This window comes from Nerophis lumbriciformis, linkage group LG30 (genome assembly GCF_033978685.3).
Source record: "Nerophis lumbriciformis linkage group LG30, RoL_Nlum_v2.1, whole genome shotgun sequence".
NCBI lineage: Eukaryota > Metazoa > Chordata > Actinopteri > Syngnathiformes > Syngnathidae > Nerophis > Nerophis lumbriciformis.
This window is the reverse complement of record NC_084577.2, coordinates 1,500,109-1,522,735: the sequence shown is the minus strand read 5'-3', so window position 1 is coordinate 1,522,735 and position 22,627 is coordinate 1,500,109. Positions and strand designations below refer to the sequence as shown.

Sequence of the window (22,627 nt, the reverse complement as noted above, 5' to 3'; positions counted from 1 at the left end):
GCTGTCATCTGAAAAAGTAATTAAGCTTTTTTGTGTAACCGAGGTTTTGTAATTGGATGAATCGTAGCAGAAAAGACAGACCATAACAAGGCAATCAAAAGGCACGTTCTTAATTGACAACCGTCACGTCTCTCGTCAACACACTGGCTTCTCGTCAAGGCACCTTCTCTCTCTCTCTCTCTCTCTCTCTCTCTCTCTCTCTCTCTCTCTCTCTCTCTCTCTCTCTCTCTCTCTCTCTGTCTCTGTCTCTCTCTCTCTCACTCACTCACTCACTCACTCACTCACTCACTCACTCACTCACACACACACTTCCGGCTCCACAATAATAGCGTGACACGTCCCATCCGGTCCAACATCGCCAACAAAATGAAAAATGCCTTACACTTGTTTAAACAACTGGTTAGACTTTAAATGGTGCACTATGTAAAGTTGTTTATGGATGTCTTTATTACATTATCTATTAATATACTGTACATCTGTACCTAGTTTGCTATATTATTACAGAGACTTTCAAAATGTGCACTTAAATCTTACTATACTTACTGTCACCAAATGTGGAGCAAATCAATGATTTGCAGTTCAGGAAAACATTTAAAAAACATTCCTGTATGACATTCTGACTACTAAATTGCATTTGTATCCAACTATGGGGGTATTTTCTTAAGCAAATGTATTTATGCAAGCTAATAACAACCTGTGATTAATCATGATTAACCACAGTTCAAGAGTGTGATTAATCTGATTTAAAAAATAATCTCTTGACCGCCCTAGTTACCACCTTATTCCAAAATGGAATGAATACATTTTTGTCCTCCACATTCTACACTCAATAATACCACATTATTATAATGTGAAAAAGAAATGTTTTAGAAACTTTTGAAAAATAAAATGAATTAATATAACAACTAAGAAATCAAATGTACATACAGAAATACACAAAGTATTTGCCATGAAGCTTAAAAGTGAGCTCAGGGGCATCCTGTTTAAACTAATCATCCTTGAGATTTTCCTACTGCTTAATTGGAGTCCACATGTGGTTAATAGACATGATTTGGACAGGCACCCACCTCCAAAAACATGCACCTGGGGATAGGTTGATTGGCAACACTAAATTAGCCCTAGTGTGTGAATGTGAGTGTGAATGTTGTCTGTCCATCTGTGTTGGCCCTGCGATGAGGTGGCGACTTGTCCAGGGTGTTGGACGCCTTCCGCCCGAATGCAGCTGAGATAGGCTCCGAAAGGGGCAAGCGGTAAAAAAATGGATGGATGGACATACCTGTTTATATATAAGGTCCCACATTTCACAGTACATGGCAGAGCACAAACCAAGATTGAAGTCGAAGGAATTGTCTGTAGACCCTCGAGACAGGATTGTCTTGAGGCACAAATCCGAGGAAGGGAACAGAAAAATATCTGCTGTCTTAAAGGTTCCAATGAGCACAGTGGCCTTAATCATCGGTAAATGGAACACGTTTGAAACCACCGGAACTCTTCCTTGAGCTTGCCGGCCGTCTAAACTGAGTGATTGGGGAAAATGGCCCTATTCATGAAGGTGATCAAGAACCTAATGGTCACTCTGACTGAGCTTTATCATTCCTTTGTGGAGAGAGAAGAACATTACAGAAGAACAACCATCTCTAAAAAGTTTGCCAAAATGCACCTGAAAGACACTCAGACCATGAGAAATAAAATTATTTCGTCTGATTAGACAAACATTGAACTCTATGCCGTGAATGCCAAACGTCATGTTTGGAGGAAACCAGGCACCGCTCATCCCCATCCCTACAGTAAAGCATGGTGGTGGCAGCATCATCAGGAACTGGTAAACTAGTCAGGATAGAGGAAAATATGAATGCAGCAATGTACAGAGACATCCTGGATGAAAATCTGCTCCAGAGCGCTCTTGAAATCAGAACGGCTCTGAGCACACAGCCAAGATATCAAAGGAATGGCTTCAGGACAACTCTGTAAATATCCTTGAGTGTCCCAGTCAGAGCCCAGACTTGAATCTGATTGAACATCTCTGGAAAGATCTGAAAATGGATGTGCACCAATGCCTCCCATCCAGCCTGGAGCTTGAGAGGTGCTGCAAAGAGGAATGGGCGAAACTGCCCAAAGATAGGTGTGCCAGGCTAGTGGCATCGTATTCAAAAAGACTTGATGTAATTGCTGCCAAAGGTGCATCAACACAGTATTGAGCAAAGGCTGTGAATACTAATGTACATGTTATTTCCTACTTTTTTATTTTTAATAAATTTTCCAAAATGTCTAAAACATTTTTTTTTTTAAAGTTTCACATTGTCATTATGGGGTATTGTGCGTAGAAATTTGAGAACAAAACAATTATTACATTTTAGAATAAGGTTGTAACATAACGTGGAAACGGAAGCGCTCTGAATACTTCGAATGCGCTGTAAGTACTTTTTGATAAGGATGTTCCAATCAGGGTTTTATGCTGCCAATTCCAATATTGATCATAAATGAGTGAGGTCGGCCGATGTCGATCACATGTATTAATTGTAAATTGTTCAATGTATTTTTGGTGAGTAGTATTGACAATAGTTTAACTAGTTCCTTATTCATTTGAATAACATACAACTGTTTGAGTAAAACAAAGTCAATAGTACACAATAACTAAACAAAATCAAAAACTACTATCATTAATCTAAGTCCTTTTTTGTCCTCAACATCCTCCTGTGTCCAGGAAATGATTATCTGAATTTGTAAACCGTAACAAAAAAAAAGAGAAAATATCAACATAATCACTCTAGTATCGATATATTGATACTACCCTTGGTGTTGAAGCCGCCAATTTGGATCGATGCGCCCTCCTCTTATGTGTCCTGTACTGGTTGTGACAAATCTGACACACCAACAGTTGGTATATTATATGCTCTCCAGACTTTTATTCTATTTTTAAATTTCCTGTTTATATCTACTTAGTTTTTGCTGTACCGCGGTTCCATCTACACGTCTTAAAGTTTACTATACACTTGCTTAGCTTAGCTATTAGAATGCCTGCTCCTGGCTTGCTCTCGGTGTGTAACATGTTTAGCCTCGTCCTCCAGTGATATTGCTACGTGATGGTGATAGTTGAGATACGAAGAAATTAAATGTGTTTGCTGTAATGGAGGTGATTATTATTAGCTTATGGGAGTGTCTCCACACTGTGTATGGAGGTTTGTGATCGGCATTGAATGGCATTCACATACTTTTTCATGAAAATCGTCCGATAGTGATCGGCACATCCCTACTTTTTAACCACATTCAACAGTGGGATAATTTTGATCTCAATATCTGAAATTTTCACATTGTTACATCCCTATTTATCAATATTTGTTATCACAAAATGTTAACTTAAAAATTGCCAGTACGGTTAATAAATGTTTTTTGATTCTACCAGACTACACCTTCAACATGTTTTAATTTTGATTATTTCCCATGGAAAAAATTTTTGATCTGTTTTAAAACAGATTTTATTTGACGTCAGAGGTTCGAAATAGTAATTATGTTTTTAACCATTTTTGTTCAAGTTACCTTTGTCCTCTTTTGATACCCAATGCTGCAGTTTTAAAATCACATTATCAGCGCTGTTTTTATATTTGCCTGCCAAAGCAAATGTATATAATAAGTCAAAACATTAAAGACATATTCATCAAAATGCAACTATACTGTATGTACAAATGTGCAGATGTTCCATGGTGCATCTCCACTCTGCAGCGCTATATGATGGTGTTTATCTACTGTTATCATTTCTGTCAGCCTCGCTACAAACATGTCACGTATGTTTGGAATCTCTGTGAGAGAGCCACTGGCACTATCTGCCTATCATGCTTTTATTCAATTCACCTCTCTGTTTTGTAATGTTCGTTAACTTGTTCAGACTTGTTGCCATTGGGCGGAGTGCTCTGTTCATGCTGTCTGAGTAGAGCAGTTACTGCTAAAGACACAACAAACACAAGTGCCTCCATTTTGACAGTCTTCTGATCCGTCTATTTTCCAACACAGGTGGACAGCGCACTGCTTAAGGACCGTGGTAACCCACCGCCATGCCGTTCCCTTTTGGCAAGTCCCACAAGTCGCCCACAGACATTGTCAAGAACCTCAAGGACAACATGACGGTGCTTGAAAAGCATGACATCTCTGATAAAAAGGCTGAGAAGGTAGGGAGAATCTCACCCATTTTGTAATATTCTAGCTTTCCAGCACCACAGAAGTATTTTTGTGTAACTTCCTATTCAGGCCACAGAAGAAGTATCAAAGAGCCTGGTGGCCATGAAGGAAATCCTTTATGGAACGAACGAGAAAGAGCCCCAGACTGAAGCAGTGGCCCAGCTAGCCCAGGAGCTCTACAACAGTGGCTTGCTTAGCACACTGATTGCAGACTTGCAGCTCATCGACTTTGAGGTAGGAGATAGAGCAGCAAATACCCATGTATTGAGAACAAATCGGTCTTTGATATAAAACAATGTATTCAAAATGTAAAGTAGAACCATCCATCAAGTTCTATAGTGTTCCTGGTTGTAGACGGGTATGAGTGATTTGCATTCCATATGGATTTTTGATGGGCACCGGTTATTGTCTGCAATGAACAGTGCCCTCTAGAGGTAAGACATACTATAAATGATCAATTCTCCGATGCATCACAATTAGAATGTAGGCGAGTAATGAATCGATAGACTAACGTCCAAACGTCGTTTATTTATGTATGTTAAATGTAATACAGAATGTTCTAAAATGTGGCATTATTGTTCTTTAAACCTTAGTTCTCTGTTTGGTTCTAACTAAGCAAGGGAGAGCTGTTAGCTAACATTCTTTTAATGACAAGCTATTAGGTATGTCTGGAAAATAAATAAATCATTGATTTACATAAATATAAAAAAAAGTTATTGCCCTTTAAATCCTGTAAAAATGCAATAATTCATGGTGAACTTCTTCAATACAAAGTCAATGGGATTTAGATTTTAGATGTGACCTTTTTGTTAAAAAAAAAAAAGTCATACTTTTTTTTAAAAAGGTTTGTGTCATTGGAAAGCTTGCTAAACAAAGAAGTAGAAAAAAAAAAATATTTTTTAATTGATTAAATTCATGAAATTATCGTTGGAAGTGACAGAATATTTGCGTAGGCGTGGGTGGTCAGACTCGACTTGTTAGTCACAAAACAAGCGGCCAAAAATAGTAGTGTGCAAATCGATCAATTTAAAAGATATTTGGCAGACACACAGATAAATGTGGAATTTATAACAAGGAACATTTTAGTCACCGTTGATTTTTTGCAGGGGAGCTTTGCCGAGTCTAAACTTGCCAAATTTTGTCAAAGCTCTGTGGCACGAGTACTTGTCCAATCCAAAAATGTTGATATTCTGAATAAACCAGGATATTTGTTCTATGTCATGAATGTTGGTGTATATTGGCAGTAAAAACAACGCGAACGCATTTGAATTATGAAAATTGCGGCCTGGTTGCAATTCACTTTTGTGCGATCAAATGTGACCACTGCGGAGAACCAGCCAGCGGTGAATACACACATACCTAAAGCAATGCTGGCCGCAGCGCTAAGCCAGCACAAGTGTGAAGTAGTGAAACAAGAAAAGAAAAAATGCTTTGTACTCTTCAACAGAAGGCTAACAAAATTACAGCAAAGAGGAACCAGCGGAAATAAGCGACTGGAATAATATGTCAGGGGAGACAATAACATCCACGCAGTAAGCCAACATGTCGGTCAGCCATAGATATGATGAAGCAGATAGACGACATACGTCTTTGAGCCGCATGTTTATGGCGACTTGGCGATTGAGGCCAAACTCAACATTCTGTGGTTTTAGAGCGCACAAAATTCAATCAAGGAAGCCTGCTCGCCAAGTGGGGCCTTTTATTTATTTGTTCACTTATCAGGCTACGTCATTTGTCACGTATCTACGAGTCTTCTGAATATACTGTGTGTGTGTATGTATATATATATATCGCTTATTTAAAACCCAAAACCAGTGAAGTTGGCACGTTGTGTAATTCGTAAATAAAAACAGAATACAATGATTTGCAAATCCTTTTCAACTGCAAAGACAAGATATTTAATGTTCGAACTGAGAAACAAAATTTTTACCCGCACTCTTTTACTATAAAGCCACGCTGTTGTAACACGTGGCTTGGCATTGTCTTGCTGAAATAAGCAGGAGTGTCCATTATAACGTTGTTTGGATGGCAACATATGTTGCTCCAAAACCTGTATGTACCTTTCAGCATTAATGGCGCCTTCACAAAGTTTGTTCACAAAGTGGGGCCCCACACCCCATCCTTGTTTGTGAATGACTGAGCATTTCATAGAAGCTTCTTTTATACCCAATAATGGCACCCACCTGTTACCAATTCAATCAATCAATCAATGTTTATTTATATAGCCCTAAATCACAAGTGTCTCAAAGGGCTGCACAAGCCACAACGACATCTTCGGTACAAAGCCCACATACACACACACAATTAGCCTGTTCACCTGTGAGATGTTCCAAATAAGAGTTTGATGAGCATTCCTCTACTTTCTCAATCTTTTTTGCCACTTGTGCCAGCTTTTTTGAAACATGTTGCGGGCCTCAAATTCCAAATGAGCTAATATTTGCAAAAAATAACAAAAGTTTTCCAGTTCGAACATTAAGTATCTTGTCTTTGCTGTCCATTCAATTGAATATAGGTTGAAAAGGATTTGCAAATCATTGTATTCTGTTTTTATTTACGATTTACACAACGTGCCAACTTCACTGGTTTTGGGTTTTGTATATGTGTATATATATATACATATATATATATATATATATATATATATATATATATATATATATATATATATATATATATATATATATATATATATATATACATATATACTGTATATATATATATAATGTGTGTATATATTAGGGCTGTCAAACGATTAAAATATTTATCGCGATTAATCCCATTTTGTTCAATTTCAGACAAAATAAATGTTTTTTACCACAACAAATATATTTTCCGATAGTGTTGAACATTTACTTGCATCTCAAAGTAATTTTCAGGTCGGAAAAGTGAGAATGGTGGTCTGAGTACCAATTAATTGTATTGACCAATATTTTGGAAAATTATGTATATCTTAAAAATTGTCAACTTTTTTGGTTTGTTTGTGGTGGAATGGTTGAAATCAATTGAAAGATGAAGGAGAAGAAGGCAAAAGAATATAAGAGTGAAACTACTGTGAAATGATAAATTACTCTAAACCGGTAATTTGGGGGAATGTTTGTTGAAAGAACAAACATTTTAATGCTTGAACGGGATCAATCGGATGAACAGTTTTAGAGTTATAGGCGGACGAAAAACGTTACTGAATAATAATAATAATAATGCAGAATAATTTACACAATGATACAATGTAATAATTATGGTTGTATAATGGAATCATAGCTCCTGAATCATAATGGACCCAAAGATTCCCACCTATAGTGCCCTATGTTAGAAGAATTGCCAGTAAGATGGCAAATGATGTCTCAAAAAAATGGTGAAATGGTATATGTCTTCAGCTTTTGTCAAGAACCGCCACTAGATGGCAGAAGATACCCTAAGATAGTAATCCAAATGTGTTTCACTTTGAACCTTTGATCATTTGTGTGTTGGTTTTTGTTTACTAATAATTATTAGCAGGATATCATGCTTAGAATGCAGGCATTATTTTTTAAAAGGGTTGTAAATTTATTTGTGTGTTTTGACTCATGCCGAGGCAACGAATGGCAACTAAAACGTTGACACTCCATCTGTGTTGATGGGTAAACATAGCCAAGTGTCAAACCGCCCGCTGTTGCTTCCCCTGACTCATGCATTTATGTCATGATTAGTCGCAATATTGTGATCTGTCGCTTCCTCTTCCACCTTCCCACACCCTTCCCCTTATGGTTGAGACATGTGTATCACACTTCACATATTGCAAAATTTGGCTGTGTATGTTGGTATTTTCTGAATTGATGATTTAGCTTATTACATTATCAACTCAATACATTGTAGAATTTGGATTTATGGCTCTTTCAAAGTAGCCAGATCTTGACAAACCAATTTTAAAATTAGGAAACAATCACTGGTGCAGTTAGGGGTGCCCCAATGCAATATTGATGTAGGTCCGATATTAAAAAAAACTAAACATGATACTAATATAATATAGTATCGGATGATATCGGAATGCATATAAAATCTCCAATAAAAGCAGTCCCGCAGTGCATTTACTTGTGCAAAGCTGGAAAGCCAGTAAACATCTAATATCAAGTACACAGACAAGTTTGGTCTTGGCTTATATTTTAGTGAAGTCATTTACAAAGGGTAAACATGGTAGGCTGTAGGCTACTAAGAGCTAGGAGCTACACAACCGCTTAGCACACAAGCTAGACATATGTAATATTTGTCCTTAATTGAACAATATTGCAGTCTAAACCGCAACATTTGTCGATATAAACAAGTAGCATATAATTATAGCTGCATATTACTTGCAGTTACAAATACTCCAATAACAAAGCGTGTAAGAAAGTATCTAGTAACAAACATGTTCGCAACATTCAACTAACTGCATAACGTAATTAATTATTGTGACCACTAGGTGTCGCCAGAAATAAGTTACCATTCCAATTTAAAGACGGAATAAGTAGTTAGTATGTTCACCTGATCAAGACCATTTTTTAAGATTCTACACTGCAAAATAAAAGAATGTTTGTTTAGTCAGTGCTGACATCGTCTTAATATTGGTGTGGGCCAATACCCAAAGCTCCAATTTGGTATCATACTGGGAATGGATAAGTTGTTTCGTAACACCCCTATTAGCAGTTATAAGATAAGATTTGGATCATATAACAATAAATATTTTTAAATATTATAAAAATTCGAGCCAATATGTACTCTATTTGTGGGAATCGTTCCGAAACGTTAATAATTTAATTTGGCTTATGTTTTCATTGTAAACATTCCATAAAGTGGTGCCATATCTCATCCTATATTCATTGATAACGAAATCACTTTATACAAATTTCCCTCGTGTAAAAAAAATACACAAAAATATATCAATACTAATAAAACTTTAGATACAATCATTAATGAAAGTAGAATACTATTTAGGACTAAAGAAAAATGTGGTTGCAAAATTGTACTACCCTAACTCCTGAACTACTTTCCAAATCCACCTCTGAACAATTGACCAGAAAAATTAGTCCAAATTTTGCTACGATTCCAATTTTTAATAAAAATGGCTCGCATCTCCGAATCAGTTCTTATCGTTCACTTAAAAGAGCCGTTCAAAAGACTTCACTTGACGTCACATCTCTAATACATTGTTGGTTCTGGAGTGTATTTTGTCTGTATTATCAACTGGAGTGTACATCAACTTGACTTGTTTAACCAAACATTGATGTATTTGTTGGGTTACCATAGGGCAAGAAAGATGTAGCTCAGATCTTCAACAACATCCTGAGGCGTCAGATTGGCACTCGGACACCAACGGTGGAGTACCTCTGCACCCAGCAGAATATACTCTTCATGTTACTTAAAGGGTAGGAGACCTCTTCACACATAATATACTCTAGTATGACAAACACACACACACACAATTACATGTGTAATGTGCATTGAAAGGCATATTATGAAGAAACAAAATCAGTTAAATATTACAAAATAGGGCCCTTATTGATTTGATTTAGTTTTTCTAGTGTGAAATGATTGTACAAAGTACGTCTTGCATGGTTTTCAATAAAGAAGAATTGGGTTGAGCATTGTGAATGGATTTTCTATTTTAATTAGATATACGCAAACATTAAGACTCTACAAAAATAAATGAGTCCACGAAATGATGAATTTCACTTAAAATGCTTAAGCATTAAACATTTCAGTATTCTTGATTAATAATGTGATTCATTGTCAACGTGCTGTCCTTCAGTTTTTTTATTGGTTCGTCAGAAGTTTAACAGAAACAAGGGGGTGCGTGAGCTCAAAAAAGTTGGGGGTTTTTGCAGAAAAATTGTCGTTTGTGTAGTTTGCAACAGCGACAACCGTATGAACGGAAATAAAATAATTTTACAATCACGTGTTTTTATCTTAGCGTTAATCTTTTGTCAATTGCTGCTCTTTGCAGGTACGAGTCCCCAGAGATCGCCCTCAATTGTGGAATAATGTTGAGGGAGTGCATCCGACATGAACCTTTGGCAAAAATTACACTGTCGTCAGAGCAGTTTTACGACTTCTTCAGATATGTGGAGATGTCTACGTTTGACATTGCCTCAGATGCATTCGCCACTTTCAAAGTAAGTGTGCTCTATTTGGCCTATCTGTATGCATACACCCACATATAGGAAAGTACCATTAACAAATATATATATGAAAAAAGCACGAGCATTGTAGCAGTACAATAGACAATCACACTTATTTGCGGGAAATGTAAACCCATAGAAATGTGTAATGTTTCAGAGTCTATGACTATCGCCATCACAAAACCTTTCATTAAAAGTAAAGTACCAATAGAGTGGAAAAACATGTTGTCTCTATATTGAAGCTATGATCATATATATCTGATGTATGACAGAGAAGACTTCCAAAGTTTGAGAGTAAATAGATATGATCAAAAGAGCATCAATCTCACAGAGATTCCAGAGCCATTTGGAGAGATAATGAGGACCCAGTCACGTGATCGCGTGACGTAGAGGTAGGATCCGCAGATCCCTTCCCCACCAACAACAATGCAAATCATGCAGACTTTGTGAGAGCCAACAACGATTATTTTGGGAAAAATTATGATCCAGAAACTTATATTGTTGATCCTGACTACAGGGAGGAAGAGCTACAAGTTTTGAAAGCTCTGCGAAAGAGATTCAGCTTTAGTTAAACACTAATCATCGTGCAGCAGTATTGCTAAGTGCTAAACAAGAAATACAAACTATAAACATAATAAAACGATAGCTTACTGTACAATGTCTGCTATTACTTCGATGACGACTGATAGGATATCCCTATCTTCCCTTTTATGTGAAATATTAATCAAGATGCACTGTCTTCGGTTGTGTGTGTTTGTCTCCATCTCCAGGTATGAATTGAATGTCACATATGAACAGCTTCTAGATTCAAGGCTAAATCCTCCTATTATCCAGATGAGAAGCATGATTTATGATCTAGAATAATTTTCACGAGCTGAGACGCGATGATGCGGGAGCAGCAGAACACAGTAAAGCAGCAGAGGTCTACTTAGCTGTGTGCTATCAATCCGCCCCTAAAAAATAGTTTGTCTGCGTTAGCCCTTATAATGACAACATCGCTAATATTTAGTTAATATTCAGGTCACGATATGTATATAGGGTATTGTTGGCAGGTTTAGGTGGTTATTTAGAGGGGTTTGTGGGCGGAATAGAGAGCCCCCCATTGACGAACTATTTATTTATTTACGACTTAGAATGCATAAAAAACAAAAACATATGTGTTCATGCCTTACATAGGGATTGTGAATGATAGACAGCACATCTCTCTAAGGTTTGCATATTTCCAGTTTGATCTGATAATATGAGTGCAGAAGTTCTAATCCAGTGACGTCAAACTATTACCGAAGACGTTTGGAAAAGAATACTCAAAATGGCTGACTGAATTTATGGCATTTTGTGATGTTTAGATGGTATCGTCACATACTTTGTGGATTGTAAATACAGTTGGATATGGTTTAATTGATACAATGAAACACAATTAAAGCATATAAAGTCAACTGGTTTTTCCACTCTACTGGTACTTAAAAAAACTCCCACACTTTTGTACTTTCATCCACTTGTGTACTGAAATGCATCACAAAATATACTTTTAAGTACATTTTTTCATGAGATTCTTAATTCTCAATTTTAGGACCTCCTCACAAGACACAAGCTACTGAGTGCAGAGTTTCTGGAGCAACATTACGAAAGAGTAAGTGCACTATGGAGCTTGTCTGTCAGATATGCATGAATTTTACCCACAGGTTTTTTAATGATGAATGAATGATGAATGGGTTATACTTGTATAGCGCTTTTCTACCTTCAAGGTACTCAAAGTGCTTTGACAGTATTTCCACATTCACCCATTCACACACACATTCACACACTGATGGCGGGAGCTGCCATGCAAGGCGCTAACCAGCAGCCATCAGGAGCAAGGGGTGAAGTGTCTTGCCCAAGAACACAACGGACGTGACTAGGATGGTAGAAGGTGGGGATTGAACCCCAGTAACCAGCAACCGTCCGGTTGCTGGCACGGCCACTCTACCAACTTCGCCACGCCGTCCCTTTTTAAGCGTGTTACTCTGCTTTCTCGAATGTTGGTATTTTGTTTGGCAGATAGGTAAACAACCCTTTTAATTAGGAGACAAATAAACTTCCAAGCTGAGGTTGTTTATTGATTGTCTCCAAATGAAATTACTGTAGAAATTAGCACATATTAACGGTATCTGCAGGGTTTCAAAAAGTCTTACATTTTACTTGTTGAAAACTGCAGAGACCCTGATAAAGGTACATTAGTATACACTTGCAAAAGCATGGAAGAAACATGTTTAATCCACAATACAGCATGAAATGAACAGAAATAAAATAAGATATGAAACCATATGGTAAAGAAGTTGGCACTTACGCCGGTAGCTTGATGCTAACATGCAGTATAATTGACGATCCCGTTGACAGGCTGACAAACATTTGCATTGCAGTCTTTTTAAACTGTTAAAAACATTTGACCAATACGATTTTTAGGGCACAAAACTACTTACAGGCATATATTGTAATAATTCAAATGATTTATTTTGACCAAAATGTTTATACAAAATAATTAACAATAATCAAACAAAAAAAACAACATACATACAGTATTTGTGTAAGTGACGATATGACTGCTGACTTAATACTACACTAGTATATGCTATACTGTTGCATCAAAACTCAAACTTTACTTGTCAAACTAATACCATAACCAATATTATGTGTAACAACTGCCAGAAAGGAAGCAGCATGTTAATTAGAGATGCTTAGTCAGTACTTTTTCTGAAATGATTTTACTTTTCATGAGCTCAGTTTAACATGAAGTAGCTGATAGCCTTTGTGAGAAAATGAGTATTTTTTTGTCATTGTGGTAACACTTTAAATGCCTTTTTTTGGAGGAAACTCAACAACCGCTTCTGTTCTGTTTTTCTCCTCACTGTAGTTCTTTAGTGAATATGAGAAGTTGCTCCACTCTGAAAACTATGTGACAAAAAGGCAGTCTCTAAAGGTAAGATCTACGACATACAGGTTTGACAGAGCTCCTTACAGTTTGCAAGTGTTGGGTTTCTCTGAACCATCCAATCATCCTGTTGTGATCAACCATGCCATCCTTTATGCTTATAATTGTCAGTCTATCTGACGTTAAAATTACTGAACTAATATTTATTGTTTTCTCCTTCTGTAATGGCAGTTACTGGGCGAGTTGCTCCTTGACCGACACAACTTCACCATCATGACAAAGTACATCAGCAAGCCAGAAAATCTCAAGCTCATGATGAATTTGCTACGTGACAAGAGCCGCAACATCCAGTTTGAGGCTTTTCATGTTTTTAAGGTAAAGTACATATGTAGAAGTAAATACAGTAGTCCATTATTCTTATCTATTTCTGTTGTTTAAGTCTCCTTTTTACAGTACAGTGGAACCCGTTTAAATTATGCTTAAGTCAACCAACTCAACAAGTCCTGGTGTTGCCGTGTTGTATTACTTAAAGTACCAAAGTCAGTACTTTTTATAGGTACCAACCAAATCCCGTCAGTACAACCGGGTACTGATTCACTTAAAATAAAAAATATAATTTAAATCCATACCTATTGTTGCACATGACATCATTTCCGGTTGCAGACTTGGCACCGGCTCAAGCAACTGGCGGATATATAGGCAGTCAAGCATTCAGAGCGGACTAAGCTGGACTGCCTCTAAGTAGTGTTACCATTTTCCATACCAACAAAGAAAGAGAAGGCGCTCAAAAGTACAGTAAAGCTTCACTTTTGAAAATGCATTAGCTCGATGCTAATTTACATTAAATATGCTGTAGACATGCTATGGATTACCATTAGCTATTTTACATGACGATTTCAACAACTCTACATTTTGTAATCAAAACTACAACTGAAATGCACGTTACAATCAAAAAGCTGGTATGTAATACCTGCAATACTTAGTTCAAACACTTTGTGGGCCTTAACAAGTAAAAGACTGGCACATTCAACTTAATGGCAAAGACTGCTTCCTGCCTAAGGCAGCACAAGGTAGGCTAGTCTTGGAATTGCAACAGCATGCAATGTCCACTATATAATACTTGCAAATGAGACTCAGAAGTGTAAGAAAGCGTACAGCTGTCCAGCAACTTGAGGGTTCCTGGTTAGAATCCAGCTTCCGCCATCCTAGAGTCGCGGCCTTTGTGTTCTTGGGCAGTGCCGCTCACACTGGTGTATGACTGTGAATGAACGTTGGGTGGTGGTTGGAGAGGCCGTCAAATCAATGTGTGAATGTGGAGTGAATGAATAATGGGTTCTCAGTTCCCACTGTAAAGCGCTTTGAGTGTCTAGAAAAGCACTATATAAATCTTAATACATTATTATTATATCAACTTTATGGCAAATACCACTTTCTGGCTAAGGCAGCACACCGTAGTCTATACACTACTGCCATCTAACGTCTTGGAAATGGAACTACATGCAAAGTCTACTATTATAGTACTTGCAAATGAGACTCGTAGGTGTAAGACAAACAAATTTTGGAGTACTGGTATAGATTCCCAGGTACTGGGAATTGGTTTTGTATCGATTTATTGTGAATGGTACTCACTCCTACTAAAAACTGCCTGCTTAAGTTCACGTTGACATACATAGTCCACCGCTTTTCTCAAAATAGCCTGAGACCTAGAGCAGTCATTTCGATGAAAATACTACATTGATGTCAACATATGTTGTGATATTGTTAAAGTCCTTATTATCGCTAAGCAATGTGCCACAACATCACGTAACAACATCATTTATTTGTTTTTTCACAACATGTACAAAAACTTTGGTATGACTGAAATACAATAAAAGTACCGCAGCAGTGCTGTTTGATTAGTGTATAAAGTATGGTGGAATGACGATGAGGTAGGATGATGCACAAATCAGCCTTTTATTGGCGTCTCCCAAACAGCACTGTACATCTACAATAAGACGCACTTCCATGTACCGTATTTTCCGCACCATAAGGCGCCCTGGGTTAAAAGCCGCGCCTTCAATGAACGGCATATTTCAAAACTTTGTCCACCTATAAGCCGCCCGGTGTTGTAAGCCGCATCTAACTGCGCTAAAGGAATGTCAAAAAAACAGTCAGATAGGTCAGTCAAACTTTAATAATATATTAAAAACCAGCGTTCTAGCAACTCTGTTCACTCCCAAAATGTACGCAAATGTGCAATCACAAACATACGTATATCAACATAGACAGGGCTGCGTGAAAAAAGCCACCCGGCCTCTTCGCGTAAACTTAAACTTACCTTAACCACTCGCTCATCTTTTCTTCATCCATCCCTTCGAGTTAGCTTTTATGATGACGCCGGCTGGAAAGGTCTCTTTTGGCAAGGTCTTCCTTTTGAATATCACCATGGGATTTTCTGGCCATTAGCATGGCAAGCTAGAACCACAGTGAAGGATGACTTCTCATTCCCTGTGGTGCGAATATTCACCGTACGTGCTCCCGTTGTATCCAGTGCGGTTCACAGGAATATCAGTTGCTGTGAAATAGTACCGGTAATCCGTGTGCGGATGGAGAGATTGCGTCTTTTCATGAACCGGATCCCTGACGCTTAGTAGGAGCCATTTTGTGGTCTTTACAGATGTAAACACACAAAGGAAATGAAACGTACGGTGATATCCGCGCGCTTTTTCTTCTTCTACGCGGGCGGGTGGTTGCTTACAGTAGAAGAAGAAGCGCTTCCTGTTCTATGGGGGCGGGTGCTTACCTTGGCGGTTGCTTGCGTAGAAGAAGAAGCGCTTCCTGTTCTACCGGGAAAAAAGATGGCGGCTGTTTACCGAAGTTGCGAGATCGAAACTTTATGAAAATGAATCGTAATATTAATCCATATATAAAGCGCACTGGGTTAAAAGCCGCACTGTCAGCTTTTGAGTAAATTTGTGGTTTTTAGGTGCGGCTAATAGTGCGGAAAATACGGTAGCTAATCCGGCTCGTCAACTCTTTTTTTTTCTGTAAAACTGGCTCTAACTAGCAGGAAACGCGACTCCCCCCTATAACCCAATCCCTGAGTCACAGCACAGAACTTCTCACACAACATCCTGTGGCTACAATAACATGAAAACAGAAGTACCATGTTAGGAAACTTCTGTGGGTTAATGAAATCCTTTATTCTCTTGTTCTCCTTATGTCTCCGGCCAAAGTCACAAGTACATGCGCAAACAATGGTTAGTTTTGGTTTCAATTTTGGTTATGTCGACATCAGTCAACCCGTCCGAGGGGCATCGAGACAAGCGGGTTCCACTGTACAAGCTCAGATCCTGTGCTGGTTGCCACAATTGATTGATTGATTGAGACTTTTATCAGTAGATTGCACAGTACAGTACATATTCCGTACAATTGACCACTAAATGGTAACACCCGAATAAGTTTTTCAACTTGTTTAAGTCGGGGTCCACGTTAATCATTTCATGGTAAAGTTAACAGCATGTTTGCCTCAATTGCTTTAAAATGTGTTAAATAACAATCTAAGTCAACTAGGGCTGCACAATTACTCAATTTTAATCGGATGAATTCGTTATGACAAAAAAGTTTGTTAAATTCTCCACTCCAATCTACACACACATCTGGTGCTCAAGACACACACGCACACACATCAGTGTTTCTCATCCACTTATTTATTTCAGGTTTCAAATAAATGAATACATTCAGATTTGGCGCTTCCAGGTTGGCCCTGGCTCATACACAAATGACTATGAAATGTGGCGGGTGTATAAGAAATCCGCTGCACAACACACCTGCAATGCCAGAGAAGATGCAGCAGAAGGGTTCTGTGGTGCGAATTTTTGCGACTTTGACGCTATATTTAGCGTAGTGAGGTGTATTAAAAGTGAGAGGAGTTTTGCGTTGTGCATTTATTTGGTAATCAAATGCAAGCGGTCACAAATTGACTATTTGCCGGTTGAGTGGAGATCCATCTCCATAGGTCCAGAGAGCGAGCTGAATGTTTGTTGCTTGTTTTGATAACACAGGAACACTTTATTTACAACTCTGCGGGGTACTTATACTCACTCCTCGCTTGTATCTCCGCTAGTACTCTAGTCCAGGGGTTCTTAACTTTTTTGACATCTGGGCCCAGATTTTCCACTACAGAGGGGCCTTGGGGCCCACTCAAATAGTAACACTGAATTAGTAATCTTACTCCTGACTTTATATTCAATATTTATATCTATCCGTTTTACAGTTAACAACCTTGTCAAATGAAATGAAACCATGTGTTAATCACAGAGATTATTTATTTAACACATAAACCTTATGTTTGTGTCAGACTGATAGGAAAAATGTGTTTGACTAAACTGTCAATAAAATTAAAGTTCAAATGAAAATACAACTTCACCACTTTAGTTATATTTTTTGCGCTTAAGAAACTTTTGACTGACTTTTCCCCTCGACTTCTTTTATTTGTTTGAGATTGTCATTACTGCCACAAGTGGTGGGAAAGTGCATTTCAACTGAGTCCATACAAACCACAGCTGAGAAACAGATATTTTTTGGGTGCTCGTGGTCCAACAATGGGCCCTATGGTTAAGAAACTCTGCTCTAGTCTATTGCTGCGTTCCATTTACCTCGGAAGTGGTGAGTATTCCAGTTATTAGGCCGGAAATCAAGATGGCCACATCCACGAAAGCTATGTTTTCTATTTATATAAACAATTTATGGGACAATATGCACTTTTTCTGCAACCTTAAAACATGGTGGATGAAGAGGAAACAGGCGCTATTGCTAGTAATTTAGAACATATACCCCACATGAAAAAAAGGTATTTATAAATGGTTGATTTATATAGGCTAGTAAGGTAAAGTTAAGGTAAAGTTGCCATCCCACCACTTCAGGTGGGATGGAACAATCCATATAACACGTCACAGATGACGTCACGCTAACATCACGTGACACATCTGATGAAGGCTGCAGAAGCAAGATAGCCGAAACTTGTCAGGTACAAAACTTTACCTTACTAGCCTATATAAATCAACCATTTATAAATACACATTAGTAGGCTAAATTAACCTCTTCAACATGAAATAAAGGTAGTTTACACCACAGTGATGTTACCATATGTATATGTCCATATTGCATATGGCTGATTTACTGTGACAAAAACTAATCAAAAGTACTTATAATGACTATTATAGACGCGGACATCATTGTTTACATCCAGCCATCTTTGAAACGAACTCGGGGTGGATGAGAATGCTCCGACTTTCCGAGTCGGATATCCAACCTCGAGGGGCGTTCCAGTTGAAATTCCGACTAGGAACTCGAAAATTCTGGCTTCCAAGTACATATGGAACGCACCATGTACTTCTGGTTCCACTCTACCGCAAAGACTTCTGGGTAGTGTACCAGTAGTTACTTTACCTAATGAATACGCTAAAATGTTAATACAAATAATGAATCAAAACACAAAGATGTGTCTTAAAAGAAATGTATAACGCCTTTTTATTAGCATGATGACAGCAGCAACCCTCACCTTTCTGTTGTCTTTGGTAGTTTTTACCAAAAAAGTCATAATCAATTTCAAAAATCGGCAATTTATTTTTGGCGAAAATTGTGCATACCATGAATTAATTAACGTGGACCCCGACTTAAACAAGTTGAAAAACTTATTGGGGTGTTACCATTTAGTGGTCAATTGTACGGAATATGTACTGTACTGTGCAATCTACTAATAAAAGTTTCAATCAATCAATCAACCCTAAAATCAACATTTGAATCACTTACTATGCCCGTTTCTAGAGACCACCACTATTTATAACCGTTACTAAAAAGAACTTAGCAGTCAAATAGACACTAATGGGACGCACACATCACACACTTCAATGTCATTGTTTCTCCCGCTTCCTGTACCAGGTGTTTGTGGCCAACCCCAACAAGACGCAGCCCATCCTCGACATCCTACTGAAGAATCAGAGCAAACTCATCGAGTTCCTCAGCAAGTTCCAGAACGACAGAACAGAGGACGAACAGTTCAACGATGAAAAGACTTACCTGGTCAAACAGATTAGGGACCTCAAGAGGCCCGCCACCCAGGAGGCTTGACAGGTGGCGGCCAAGCGAGGAGGGCGGAGCCAACCATTTCTTGACAGCCTAATGGCCTAACGCCTGCTTAACAGACCCATCAGTTGCTGCTCTTCTGGTTTCTGAGCAAAGAATTCAGGAAAAAAACAAAACAAAGAAAATCCCTATACCATTTCAAGTTGTCGGGGGGTTGCCAGAACATCTGTGATTTTCTTTCGTTTTAGTGCGTTTGTTGAGAAGAAAACAATAGATGCTGCTGCTTTCATGCACCTTCGACTACGTACGGTCCATTGATAACACAATAGTCCATCCTAAATAAATCCACTTATAAGGCAGGCTCACAGGAGGTAAACATATCAACGCACATAAGAACATGCTCGCAACCCTTGGATGATTTCAGAACGGTACGAGCGGCGCGGGCGTGTTTTGCTGCATGCCTGGGAAAAAGGGCGACTGACTGGCGTCCGCACCTGATAGCGGCGCCGCCGCGTTCGGCGACCAGACTGTGAAATGCACGATGCATCAATGCCTTGATCCAAAACAGCAGCGGCGGCTCATTGTGCTGACGTGTGGAGTGGGTGGGTGGGGGGGGACTCTCAGATGCCATGACACAGCACTTTTGACCTGCTGTGCTCCGCTCATGACTCAGCACTGAAGATACACGAAGGGCGGGATGCAACTAATGAAAATCCCCAAGTCCTCCCTTTATTCTTTTCCAAGGCTGGGAGAGCATGTACATATGCCTTTTTTTTTTGCTGCTTTGTAGATTGTTTAACATAGGATTGTATTATATGTATTGACTTTAAACATCACATTTCTGGTTCATGGTAATCAAATTACTTTCTAAACCTTAAGAGATTAGAACATGTTTTTACATTTCATTTTATTGCTTGGTTTCTTGTACATAACTTAAAGGGGCAGCTCACAGTTATCTTTATGATATGAATACAAAGTGGTGTTATCAGAAAGGGATGTCTTTATGTGAGAAGAGGAAGGTTGGGATTGGCAGCAGGTTCATTCAAAGCCAACTCAATGGAAGGAACAGATTTGTGTTTCCCCCCTTTCATTATTGCTTCATATTTGCTTGTTTCCCTGGGAAGGGTTGTCGTGGTAAACGCAGGAGCAGTGCGCCTCATTTCATTCTTATGTTGGGAGTCTTGATGGTTTCCAAATTCCAGTACAATTACGAGTGTCAAACAGACTACTTTGGGGCGTGATGGAATAATCTTACATGAACGGAATTGCAGTGAGTTTGACGGTCCACGTAAGGGCAATTATTTATGTATTAAAACGGGTAATCTAGACCAGTCTCACGTAGCCCACAGCTCCTCCGTGCATGTCCCTACACTGGCTGCTGTGCATGATGCTGTACTAACGACGTTGTACTGGAATTGTTCATTTTAACAACATCCAAACGTCGCCGTCGACTCTTCGCAGCTTGTACGCAGCTCTTGACACCAGTTTCGGCGTAAAACGTTTGGGTGCTTTTGGGAAGAAGTGTCAAAAGGCCTGAGCCCTATGAGTCAAATAAAAAAAAAAGGTTTGAAAATAAGTGAAGCTGGTCATTTTCTTCTTAAATCAAAACAAACAAAAAATACCACTACATCAGGGGTGCCCGAACTTTTTGCCTGTAAGGGCCAAAGTGAAAACAAACAGCGATTTTTACCATGCAACATCACCACAAGTGAAGAATTTATCCTCCTACCACCATATATTCAGTATATATAAGTCGTGTGCCTAATTCAGTAAGCATGCAACTCTGCATCTTTCATGTACATTTTTTAAACCTCAAAACATCCAAAAAGGTCATTTTCTGCAGATGTTTGCTGTTTCCAGGTGTTGTTCTAGAACCAGTTCCTCCTAAACATTTCATCTGATTGCTTTAAAACTGCACTGAGACAGATTAAACATATGGAGGATGCTAAATTTCGGAGAGTTTAGGTTTTCATTGTCGGCCGCAACCCCAAAAAGGGACAAGCGGTAGAAAATGGATGGATGGATGTGAGTGAAGCATGACGATCAAGAGTAAGTACCCTTCTTCATAGAGCAGGGGTCCCCAAACTTTTTGACTCGGGGGCCGCTTTGAGTTAAAAAAAATGTGGCTGGTGGCCGGGCTGTATATATATATATATATATATATATATATATATATATATATATATTTATTTATATATATAAATATATTTATATATATAAATATATATATTTATATATATATATTTTTATATATATATATATATATATATTCCGAGTGCAATGATGTCATGTTATCGATGGGAAAATGCATTTTTAGACAATATGATTTGCCTGAGCGGCTAGGAGACACCGAGAGTAACAAGCAGTAGAAAATGGATTAGAAAGGACAGATTTAAATTTAAAAAAAATTATTTTTTTTAAAACACTTTTTTTTTCTTTAACATGGGACTTTACCTGGGCCGGAATTTGGATTCGCCCGCGGGCGGTTATAGTTTGGGGACCGCTGTCATAGAGGGTCAAAAAGTCAACTTTATCGTAGAGCAGGGGTCTCAAATTAAAACGCATCCTGTTAGCCTATAAAAAATTTAAAGTAGGTGGTTCGGGCATCTGGTCAGGATGCCACCCGAACGCCACCCTAGGGAGGTGTTTAGGGCACGTCCGACTTGTAAGAGGCCATGGGGAAGACCCAGGACACGTTGGGAAGACTATGTCTCCCGGCTGGCCTGGGAACGCCTCGGGATCCCTCGGAAAGAGCTGGACGAAGTGGCTGGGGAGAGGGAAGTCTGGGCTTCCCTGCTTAGGCTGCTGCCCCCGCGACCCGACATCGGATAAGCGGAAGAAGATGGATGGATGTCTTATTTCAATTTTGACTTGGAAAAAAAAACAAAAAAATTATTAATTTTATTTTAACTCTTAATTTTTTTAAAGGGGACATTTTTTCCAGTGTAGATGAAAAATGACAAATTATTGTATTAAAAGTGATGGAAATTGTCATACAGTACCCCATTTAATGTTCCCCCAGACTATCTGCAACAGTAAAATATAACACAGACCATGTATAGTACAGCTTATAATTAACTTTTTTAGGAAGTGTATATTTTTATTCTTATTATTTTTGGGTATTGTTTTTTAAGTGTACTGCACTGTTAGATGCAGTGGTGTGCCGTCAGGGCCAGCAAGGCCTTCTCTGCTGGCCTAACATAACCACACATCATGATCATAATTAAAGATAAAAGTATTTTTTTTATTTACTTTCCCTAAATTTCTAAAATTATTCATATTCTCTTCATGTCATATTATGCTCCTTCCAGCGCTGTTGTTTTTAGGTTAGAGTTTTTATCCAATCAGA

The 22,627-nt window shown here is 38.4% G+C and overlaps 1 protein-coding gene across 1 annotated transcript in view; it reads left to right on the top strand.

The window, feature by feature from the left end:
- Positions 1-20,854, top strand: part of cab39 (calcium binding protein 39) — a 29,062-nt gene extending 8,208 nt beyond the window's left edge. The window contains exons 2-9 of the mRNA XM_061925362.2: positions 4,009-4,163; positions 4,243-4,407; positions 9,433-9,551; positions 10,130-10,298; positions 11,875-11,934; positions 13,195-13,260; positions 13,444-13,587; positions 19,135-20,854. Of these exons, the coding sequence (XP_061781346.1) occupies positions 4,050-4,163; positions 4,243-4,407; positions 9,433-9,551; positions 10,130-10,298; positions 11,875-11,934; positions 13,195-13,260; positions 13,444-13,587; positions 19,135-19,323 (1,026 nt within the window). The 5' untranslated portion in view covers positions 4,009-4,049 and the 3' untranslated portion in view covers positions 19,324-20,854. The remainder of the gene's footprint in view (positions 1-4,008; positions 4,164-4,242; positions 4,408-9,432; positions 9,552-10,129; positions 10,299-11,874; positions 11,935-13,194; positions 13,261-13,443; positions 13,588-19,134) is intronic.
- The last annotated feature ends 1,773 nt before the right edge of the window (positions 20,855-22,627 follow it).